The sequence below is a fragment of the Echeneis naucrates genome, chromosome 2 (assembly GCF_900963305.1).
Source record: "Echeneis naucrates chromosome 2, fEcheNa1.1, whole genome shotgun sequence".
NCBI classification, from domain to species: domain Eukaryota; kingdom Metazoa; phylum Chordata; class Actinopteri; order Carangiformes; family Echeneidae; genus Echeneis; species Echeneis naucrates.
Genome location: NC_042512.1, coordinates 14,613,965 through 14,624,153, shown reverse-complemented (window position 1 = coordinate 14,624,153; position 10,189 = coordinate 14,613,965). Strand labels below are relative to the sequence as shown.

At 42.9% G+C, this 10,189-nt stretch overlaps 2 protein-coding genes across 6 annotated transcripts; one reads left to right on the top strand and one right to left on the bottom strand.

Annotated features, from left to right (window-relative positions):
* The first annotated feature begins 2,602 nt into the window (after positions 1-2,602).
* On the top strand, positions 2,603-6,511 carry LOC115050554 (uncharacterized). Its single transcript, XM_029513413.1, has 5 exons — positions 2,603-2,650; positions 3,547-3,643; positions 4,572-5,050; positions 5,407-5,893; positions 6,006-6,511. The coding sequence occupies exons 1-4, from the start codon at positions 2,603-2,605 to the stop codon at positions 5,710-5,712; spliced, it is 930 nt and encodes a 309-aa protein (XP_029369273.1). The 3' UTR covers positions 5,713-5,893; positions 6,006-6,511.
* Positions 5,619-10,169, bottom strand: nudt15 (nudix (nucleoside diphosphate linked moiety X)-type motif 15). 5 transcript variants are annotated; one of them, XM_029519279.1, is made up of 9 exons: positions 10,026-10,169; positions 9,684-9,855; positions 8,715-9,158; positions 8,523-8,585; positions 8,097-8,305; positions 7,773-7,932; positions 7,562-7,695; positions 7,432-7,465; positions 7,096-7,343 (listed from the first exon to the last, which is right to left on the bottom strand). In XM_029519279.1, the coding sequence occupies exons 1-8, from the start codon at positions 10,032-10,034 to the stop codon at positions 7,457-7,459; spliced, it is 1,200 nt and encodes a 399-aa protein (XP_029375139.1). In that variant the 5' UTR covers positions 10,035-10,169; the 3' UTR covers positions 7,096-7,343; positions 7,432-7,456. The 5 variants fall into 5 exon arrangements, with proteins under 5 accessions (XP_029375171.1, XP_029375163.1, XP_029375139.1 ...); XM_029519287.1 differs by having other exon boundaries at positions 8,097-8,302; XM_029519294.1 differs by lacking the exons at positions 7,096-7,343; positions 7,432-7,465 and having other exon boundaries at positions 7,673-7,695; positions 7,773-7,886.
* Between the last annotated feature and the right edge of the window lie 20 nt (positions 10,170-10,189).

Here is a 10,189-nt window from a genome sequence, read left to right as displayed (position 1 = left end):
TATTGGGAACAATGAGAGAGCGCCAGAGGGTTTAGTTCATTTGCTGCCTTCTAAAATGATACATACGCTTTGGAAAAGTGTCTGGGGGCTGTGGGGGAGGAAAGGGAGTTTGCTTGCACTGTGGGGGAGGAGGGCTCTTTGTGTTCCTGATTTGTTATGTGGTTGCTGTCAGTTCTGCTGATGGGTTTACAAGTACTGCTCTTCTTGTGTGTGGGAGTTAAGTGTGTGTGCATGTGTGCATGTACGGCGCTCCAGATTTCTCAAAATGTGCAGATGTTTCTTCCAAATATTTCAGAGACGGTGGTTTATGAGAGTTTCAATTCAAAACCTCCAACATGAATTTGGCAGCTGCTGCACATTTATTTCCACCGTACCAAGCCCTTTGCACCGGTCACGGTCAGCATGTCTGATGAGGCAGAAACTATTCACTGTCTGATTGTCGTGGGTGTCAGAACATCCTGCTGCAGTGGAGGATTTTGTTGGTATTTCACTTCAGCACAACTGAAATTTCTTGTGCAAAAGTCCTTCCAAGCAAAGGCAGCTCAAGTGAAGTAGAGAGTGTCAGGCTGCACATCTGAAGAAGTCACAAACACACGACAGTTCAGTCAATACTAATGAGCATGCTCTAGTCTTTCCTGATGCTAGGGACCAGACAAAGACAAATAGGAGGACTGACTTTGACCTTTGACTATGCAAATGAATAGCAGAAAGGTTTGCTCTGTAGTTGCTACTCATGAATGGGTATGAACACTTGACTCTAGGGAGGCTTTGAAAGGGATAATTTAATAGTCTTATGAAAATGGGGTCAAGAGAAAAGACCTAGACTACAAATAATTCTGATCAGTTGTTTTCGTAGCACATGTGAAATATATCATCAGCAATCTCCCTGTCACATGGATAAGTTTGAAAGATAAATTTGATGCCAAACCCTCACAGCACGTAGCGCCTGCTTCAATGGTGCTGTGATTTCACTTCATCAGAGAATTACTAATATAATCCCACTTCATGTACGAATAATAATGACTACTGTCATCATTGAGTTCATTTGATCCTCAGAAAAATGACAGATTAAAGGAAAAACCAAAGGTAATCACGTTCGACTGTTAGCGGCCACCACATTGATTCCTCAGGGCTGTTTAACACGAGTCTAAAATCTGGGTCGACATCTTGAGACAGTGAAGGCCACAAAGAATGATTCACTTCATGAAACTATTCAGTGACCCTTGACTTCCTCCTTTGTATGGGCCACACCACCATGGTAGTCACATTGGCTCTTATATGCTTCATTGTTCTTCCTCTAAATTTTTCAAGATTTCCCTTTAACTTGCTGTCAACGTTTGACTATCCGCTCATCCCCCAGATGAATGTGGACAGACATGTGTTGTACTTTGTAAGTAAATGAGGTTCAGATGAAGAGAGAGTTGACCTCAGTAGGAGTACATGTCTTTGGAGGTGTTTGACATCTTTTTTGCTGTTTGTTCCTTGTCAGGTTTTCTTTGTCTCTGCAGGACGCTCTCCAAATGCTGTCTGGAGCTTATTATCTTAACTTAGTTTAACATTACAGAGACAGAAAGCAGGAGAACTTTGCTCTGATAATTCCTTTAGAATGAATTTCATGAAGTCAGATGTTAATTTATAAGTTTTATTCAATTGCCCATTTTGTCTTGACTCTTATTTTATTAGAAAAAATATGCGAACCATGACTCAGGCATGAAAAAATGAGAACCAGATCAAAATTGTTCTGCGCACCCCTGGTTATGGCATAAAGCTAACGTTATAGGCCAAAGGCAATGCCGCCCCTGACTCACATTTCTAACGGTCCTACATTTGTCACTCTAGAGAAAGCATGAGAGACACCTGGAGAGGGCAAGACGATGAGCCAAACGACCAAGCAGCTGAAACTGTGGGATACGCCTCGCGTGACACAAAAGGGTGTGGCTGAACGTCTTGTTGATTTTGTTGTTAATGGCCTGCGCCCTCTGAGTGTCGTAGAGCTGGGTTCTCAATGTCTAGTGAAGTACTGTACCTCCAACCCAATGCATGTGTCATGGTTCGCAATACCATAAAGAGCAGAATCAACAAAGCAACGACAGCGATGAAAAAGAATCTCAAGGCGGCAATGCACGATGTGGAGTCCATCGGGACCACCACTGATTGCTGGACAGCAAACAGAAAGGGCTGCAAAGTCTGCAGCCATGCTCTGCTGCACTCACATGCAAGTATCCTAAAGGACCACGCAACTTCACTGCACTTGCAGATGCTCTGATCCATACAGGTATGTAGGCTATTGGTAGGTTTAGTTGTATTTTACTTGAGTCCAATCCAGCTTAAAAGTTTAGGTTTGTTGTCACATCTTCATTCATTCATTCATTTTGATACTTTGCCTTTAACTTTGAATATCTATATTCTTAACTTCTAAAAAATATTTCTTAAAATTTTCTCTGGCTACTGTGAACTTAAATTTCTCGTGGGATCAGTAACGAATCTGTATGCCTTTTCTCTCACCTGTCTGTCTAAAGTTCAACGTCAGACAAGATTGTACGTACAACTACAGATAGTGGGCCCAATTTTCTGAAAGCCTTCCAAGTGTATGGTGTCGAAGATGAAAGCAACAACGCAGAACCACTCGGGCCAGAGGCAGATGAATCAGGTGAGTGTTGCATCTTGGTTTGTGAATATAACATCACTATTGTCAAATGTTTGGATATCTTGAAAAGCACCATTGAATGCAAAATAATATATAATTTTATTAATAAGCAGAAGAGGATGGCCATGAGGAGATCTTGATGGAGGCTGTTGGAGCAGGATGATGGCCTGGAATACCAACTGCCAAAGCACCATCACTGTGCCTGTCATCTTATGAACCTGGTGGGTGATTGATTGAGTTTATGAACTGAGTAAAAACAGTAATCCAAGGAATGACATGCAAGTTTGAACACTTATTCTCAACACAAACCGGGTCTACATGAAGCTCTCCCATTCATCTTTGCAAAGTGCCAGGCTCTCTGGAACAAGAGCAGCAGATCCACTCCAGCTTCAGAGATCATTGAAGAACACTGCAAACTCCAGCTCCTGAGGCCTTGTGAAACATTTGCATTCTGAGATGTGTTCAATGCTTTGAATCTGTTTCAGATGAAAAGCACGATACAAATGTCATGTATTCTTTTTTGCTGTTGAGAGGATTGTACAGATTGTGAAGGAACAAGGAGAAGCAGCCATTGCAGCGGTCTGCAGCGTGCTGAAGATTCTAATGTTAGTTTACCTTGCTGGTGTAAGTAAACATGTAGGAGACAATCAACAGGAGCAGCTTTCTTTATTCACCATCTTTTCAGGCGATACATTCTCTCTTCCCTGCTGTTAATCTACCAACACTGAAGAAGGTGATAACCTGTAGTGCTAACTTATTGTGCCACCTAGTGGCCTAATATAGAGTAAAAGGTCTCGGTATAATGCCATAATGCACTTGTGGGCATTATTATTCCATCATGTAAACATGTTTGACTGCTTGGACACTGATGGTTTTGTGTGTCTTGGTGTGTTTCTCAGGTTCAGTCCTGCCGAGATTGCGTTTCTCACAGAAGACGCAAAGCCCTGTTGCAAAGGCAGTCGAAGCTCAAGAACCTTCACACCACCTCCAAGTGTTGTGGGCCATTGGTGGATGCTCTTCAAGCAGGGCTTGAACTTCGCTTCGGACAGGTGCATCCTTGTCCCCAAGTTCAGGACACGCTGGACCACTGACTGAAGGCATCCTTTAAATGTGGTATGTGCTGCATCACTTCCTTTTATTGTTATATTTTTATATTATGTTTAATATCCTTAACACCCTAAAACTCACTCCCCTCACATCTCTATGTACACTCAAACAAAGTGGATCATAACCAACTGTTGCACCTGTTAAGTACCACTTCAGAACCCCACATCCCTTCCCTACCTCCTCCTCCACACCTCCATCCCTTCCTCCCTTGTCTCCCCCATTCTGTCCATCCTTTCCTCTTATATGCTAACTGAACTGATCTGAACTGAACTGAAGCTCAACAGAAGGTTTTGTTAGATTTGTTTTGTTTATCATGCCTTCACATTAGACTTGCATTTAGGGATGGAGGGGGGTAGTCTAGTATGTGTTGTGTAGGCATAAACATAGTGAGTTACTGTTCCGAGGAACACAAGAATTGTGTCTTTAAATGTGAATGGTTAGCTTCACCGAATGCATTTTTCATTTATTTGTCAGGGACATAATGGCTAGAGAAGCTTAGTTATTTTCATCTTAAGTCCCCGAGTGTGCCACTCACAATAACACAGCACCTGTACAGTGAGAAATAATCATCTGATGTGATATTTAAAAAAGCACTATTAAAAAAGTTGATTTTAAGAGTTGGGCCTATGAGCATAATTTGTGGCACCACAGTGTGAAGTGGTGTGATGTGTAAACCTTAAGTGTACAATACAAATGCCTAATGGACTATATAGTGAAGTACATTAGAATACCAGGCAGGTAGTGTTTGTTCAAACAATTACATTGATGAAGTAGAGCAATAGCGACTGTGTTATTTGAATCACATTTTCTTTCACAGCTATTGGAATATCAACTAACTGCTGTGCTGAAATCTACTGTGGGAGCAAGCCTGTGTCTGTGCCGGAGGCTGAGGCGGTGACTCAGTTTGTTGGAAAGCAGAAAGACGACTTCCTGTGTTTCCTCACCATCCACTCCTATAGCCAGCTACTCCTGATTCCCTATGGACACCCAAACTTCACCGCCCCCGACTGTGATGGGCTGATATTTACAGTGACATCTGTCTTTCTGAACATGCAAACACCTGATACTCCCCATTATATTACACAGCAATCTGGTTTATGCCTATTTTATAGTCTGATTATAATCATCACTCCATGTGGCTACATTCATAAAGAGAACGAGTTCAGCATGTGCCAAGACAGAGCAGAACAGGAAGAAGTTGTAAAAGGGAAGAAAAACCCAGTGGAGCTGCCATCCACAGAGAATTATGCAAAACAAGATTACGTCCATTCGTGTAGGAGGACTTTGACAGACTCTTGAAAGCCTTGACATCCACAACGGTTTGTCAGCTTGGATGTCAGGTGACCCTGCATTTTTATTTATGAGTAGGACTGGTTTACTGTCACTGAGACATCCTGTTGGGTCGTCTTCGTTATCCCTGTTATTGGGAATTACATACTAGAAATAATCAAAATAATTTGCTGTGTGTGGGCACATAGTGTTAACATAGTGTTGATCTCAAACTTTAAATCAACCCATATCAAGGTTATTTGTTTTCGGGAAAAAAATTACAATTGGCTAATAGCAGACTTTTTAAACATTATGCAAGTCTTCCAATCACCGCTGAGCATCATCACTGATTTTCATTCAACTGACTGAAAATGAATCAATAAAAACTAAAAACTCTTTCAACAGAGCCCAACTCTGGTTCAGCCAGAAATTGGGCTCGGATGCAGGGAATCCCTTTCACCTACACCTTTGAGCTGAGAGCGAAAGGGACATTTGGCTTCCTGCTCCCAGTGGATCAAATCCAGCCAGCCTGTGAGGAAGCCGACAGAGGAGCCCTGACCATCATCACCTACGCCCATGACAAGACCTTCAAAAATACACAAACAACTTCCCCCTACATATTAAAAGATATTAGATTTTTATTCTGTTATGTGTGTTTCATGCATAGTGAAGGAATTAAGTTCATTTAATACAAATATTAGATTGTAACCGTTCTCAAGATTGGCAGAAATCACAATGTGTGTCGTGGCATTTGAGGAAAGGCAGCCCCTGTATGAAATATCAGTTTTTGTTCCTGAAGGGCTGGTAGCCTTGTTGCCTCAGACCAGCCAGTGGCAGGAAGAGCTGCTGCTCTGGAGGAAACTCATCCCAGTGAGTCCACGCCCATCCTGAGAGGAGAGAGGACCACACATATTATCATCTGTCCAGGCGGGCAGAAATGATTTTTCCCCTTTAACGTACCCTCATTCTTCTCCGGCTCCAGGTTCTCCGGCTCGCCTGACTGCTTCCTGTCCAGCTCTCCCTGCATGATGATGGTGACGTAGTGATACTGCTCCTCCAGTCTGACTGAGTTCAACACTGACACAAAGTGGACGCCCACCAGATGCACCCCAGCTTCCTCCAGCACCTCCCTGTGAGCACACTCCTCCCACGTCTCTCTTTCAACAGTGTGAGACGGGGAAACATCACAATCAAATCCTGTCACACTTCAGGAAACCTCCAAAGTTTGGAGCACTGTCTGCCTCTGCTGGACCTTTATTTTTAAAACCACACTGCCTCCTGGAGGGTTTATCCTGCCTCACCACTTTTAACCAAGGCGCATTTACATGAATAAATTCCTCCCTGGCAGCAAAATCTCAATATGTTTAATTATTTGCGCACAATTCGGGAAAAATTCGATCCAATAACGAATGAGAAAATGTTTATTTAATCTCCAACAACAGAAAAGTCAAAGTGGCAGGCTGAATGATGTGATTGAACAGCAGCAGAGTTGCAGATCTTTGAATGGGTCCAGGTTCGCTCCTACCCAAACTCCAGGTGGCCGCCGGGCAGCTGGTACGTCCCTCGGCCCGTCCTGCTCCTGCGCTTCCCCAGGAGGACGCAGCCGGGGTGGGCAGAGTCCGTCACCAGCACCCCGACACCGACCCCCGGCCGTCTCACACTTTTATCCGCCATGCTGACTAAAACAGACCAAAGAAAGCTCAGCTGACGCCAAACCGGAACCTCTCAGGAGGTGCAAGATGATTCATGCGAGTACTTCCGCCTTCGCCTGTCGATGATTAAAGCCCAGACAGTCTGCACGATGTTATCCAATCTGATTTAACTCTTTATATTCACACTGCCATTTAAACACACACAAAGCCGTGAAAGTCACAGCAAAAATCTACGACAAATTATGTTTAATACAATGAACATAAGTACACAATGCGGAAGTGCTACACTGCCATCTGCTGGCTCGTGTATGAAAATGGTCAGCTGGACTCATTGGATCGCTCTCTATAAATATGATGAAACATTGGTTGATATAAAACAGCATAGAGAGGTTATAGTAAGAAAGATGACAGCAGTGGAAGTGGTTTGATGATTTATTTCTGGGCTAGGTGCAGTGATTTCGTTCTTTTCATATGGTGCCATATTATTTATTGGGTTATCAGAAGTACAGTTGTCAAGTCAAGATTATGTTTTAATGGAGTCAAAAACTCAGATAGAAAAGTTAAATAACCTCCTGAAGATGGCTGACGTGCTTTAGAAGTTGTACTATTTTGGTCCATCGAAAGACGCTTTCTATTAAAGACTGATTGGTGTTACACTTTTTTTTCACCTGTAGAAAAAGCAATGAAGATATTTCAGTTTTTTCAAAATGTGAAGTTTTAATAGTTGTTATTAACAGGTTTTAACTTTTTACTCACCAGCCATTCTCCATGAACAAAGAGATCAATGATGCTACAAAAAGGCAGATTTTAATGAGTAAACTGAAAATTTAAATATTGCGTTTCAAACTATGTCAGAGCAATTCGCTGCCCTGTGTTAGATACCCACCACTTGCGCTCCTTTGTCTCCCCTTTTCTCTGCTGCTTCATCCCTCTCTGCAGCCTGCTGCAGCCATTTCTTCACGGCAGACTCCACAGCTTCGTCTGCAGCTCTGGCACACACACTGTTCCTCCTCACCGCATCTGAAAAATAAAGATGGCCAATGTAAAGCTTTGATTTCAAATGTAACTGTGAAACTTTGACTGGTTTTTCTACTGACCGTTTACAATTTGCTTCAGACATGAAGATGCAAAAGAAATCTTGTTGTTTTTGCCTCTCCAGTCCATTCTCTTTGCAAAATTGTTGGACAGCATCCTTTCCAGGATCCTCTGGACTGTTTGATCAATAGGACATCCGTCATTATCATCAAAACAGCTGATCTGAAAACACAGACATTTTTCACCTCCATGAAAATGTGACTCCTCAGGAAACCTCTTCTAATGAAGAGTTAAGTTCTGGAGTGAATGTGTGCCAACGGGCCGCTGGATTCAACATTGTTTTGTTTTTTTTATTACTACTGGATTTTTACAACATAGCTTCTCACAATCAGATTTTTGAAGTTCGGAGTTCCACTGAGCTTTAGCTCCAAGTTGGCGAGTCCTTCCTCATCTGTGATGGGCAACATGGCCATCATATCACCCTCAGTAGAGTCATTCACACTGTCCTTGTTGGTGAGTTTCAGCAGCAGCTGCAGGATTTGGTTCTGCTGCTGCTGGAGGACTTGCAACTGTGACAAGATATCCAGTTCCACTGCTGTAAAAAAAAAAAAAAACTTTAACGAGCTGAGTACTTGTCATCAATGTGATGACGTGTCAGAGATTTTCTGTACATGTAGCACGAGTATTGAGCAAAAAAAACATTGTTCAACATTTCCTGTCTCATTTTCAGGAGTGATTGTTCATTAACTTCCAAATGTGGCATGATCTGGTTTTAAATAAAACATTTTTCTACTTGGTTTGAATCTACTTACGTGTGGGATTGTGATAATATTCTGATCCACCCACAGCTGAATCAGTTGTTGTTCCCTTGTGACCTGTGAAGAAGGACAAAAAATTAAACGAATTTCACAAAACCTCTTCAACAAAAGCTATCAGAATGAAAGGAATGAAAACACAACCCGGAAATGTTGGTTTGATTTAATGAATTAATTTCAGTATAACACCTTTGAGGGTTGAAGCTGAGGTTCTGCTGGATTGTCTCATTGTCATGGAGATGTTGAAAGCTCTTTTATTCATCATCATATTGCACTGTGGGCGGTGTGCTGGATTCTTCCTCCCTGTGTTTGATTGGCGTGGCTCCTCTGAAGGTGCTGAGGTTATTTCACTATCTGAAGCTGCAGCTGTGTTTGAAAAAGTGTCTGAGGTCCTTGGCTCACACAAACTCAGGGAATCAAAAGTTGGACTTGGATCAGCATTGTGTTGAGACAGAGGAGGCGGCTGTTCTGGGTCATCATGAAGGCTGACTGACTGACGTCTTGTGGGAAGGCCCTCGTGTTTTGCATTCAGATGATGAATGAATTGGTTCCGATTCAGGAACAGCTTCTCACAGAAACAATGGAAATGAGCGTGTGGTCGGCATCCCAGGTTGCACTTGTAGATGTTGTAGCCTGTTGATGAGGAAAAGAGTCTGAACGAAAAGCTACAATTATATAGATGTTGGTGTTGGTTTCACTTTTAAAGTAAAAGTACACTATAGTAAACTAGAAATTATAAAAATGTCGATTATATTAGAACATTTAAATATTTAATCTCTTTACATAGAAAAACGTGTCCCCCACGCGACAACTTCTTTTAAATATAAGTGTATGTATATTTATGATGTTTCATAAATATTCTGACTTTATGTAAATACTTTTCTTATTCTGAAAGTTTCGGTGCGGATTTAACCACAATTCATTTCCGCCTTTTGCTTTCTATTTACGGGGGGCTCGGTGAAGTCCATTTAAGTTACTTGTGGAAGTGAGGCTGCTTTTTGTGTTTTGAATGAACCGAAGTGGGGGGTGGGGGAACCCTGTCATTTTCTAAGATATCTTCAGTGGCGTTCACGAGCTGTGCGATTTAAACCAATTGGATCGGAAACAGCAACGTGGAGACTTTTCCGATGAAATTTGGCACATGTACTTCCTGTTTACCTTTAAAGTGCACGGCCCTGGCCAGGTGGCACTGGAGGTGTCTGTGGACTTTGTATCTGTGGGCCGGTTTGTAGATGGGGGGGCTGCAGAGGGGGCAGTGGAACAGCAGGCAGCAGTCAGAGCATCTCTGCAGCGGCGGCAGCCGGCTCCCCTCCTGCACACTCACATGGTACTGAAAGGGACAAATAAATCCCACAGCTTCAACCAAACTGCCGCAGAGACAGTCACAACAAAGATTTACTGAGAGGAGGGGACGCGTTTAGTCAGGGGACGAGTTTTAGCAGGAAGTCAAAACAGGCAGTCTGCAGAGGAAATGGTTGGATACGAAAACAGATAGATTACCTGCGACATTTGGGCCACCAGCAGCTCGGCAGCAGTATGACAAGAGAAAGCAAACACAAGCAGTCAGCACTGCTCTGCAGATTGTGTGTCTGCGTTTTCTCCTGTGAAGCTGCAGGGCTCTCACACGGATCCCTCTGCCGGCCGGGTGGACTCCTGCAGCGGCC

Excerpts from the sequence above, each read along its gene's own strand:
- LOC115050554 (XM_029513413.1), top strand. The coding sequence starts at position 2,603 with ATGAAAGCAACAACGCAGAACCACTCGGGCCAGAGGCAGATGAATCAG. Across the intron at positions 3,644-4,571 it reads TCACACCACCTCCAAGTGTT|CTATTGGAATATCAACTAAC; the intron begins GTGGGCCATTGG and ends TTTCTTTCACAG. Across the intron at positions 5,051-5,406 it reads GGAGGACTTTGACAGACTCT|AAACTAAAAACTCTTTCAAC; the intron begins TGAAAGCCTTGA and ends ATGAATCAATAA.
- nudt15 (XM_029519279.1), bottom strand. Across the intron at positions 9,159-9,683 it reads CAGGGCCGTGCACTTTAAAG|GCTACAACATCTACAAGTGC; the intron begins GTAAACAGGAAG and ends CCTCATCAACAG. Across the intron at positions 8,586-8,714 it reads CTCAGCTTCAACCCTCAAAG|GTCACAAGGGAACAACAACT; the intron begins GTGTTATACTGA and ends CCTTCTTCACAG.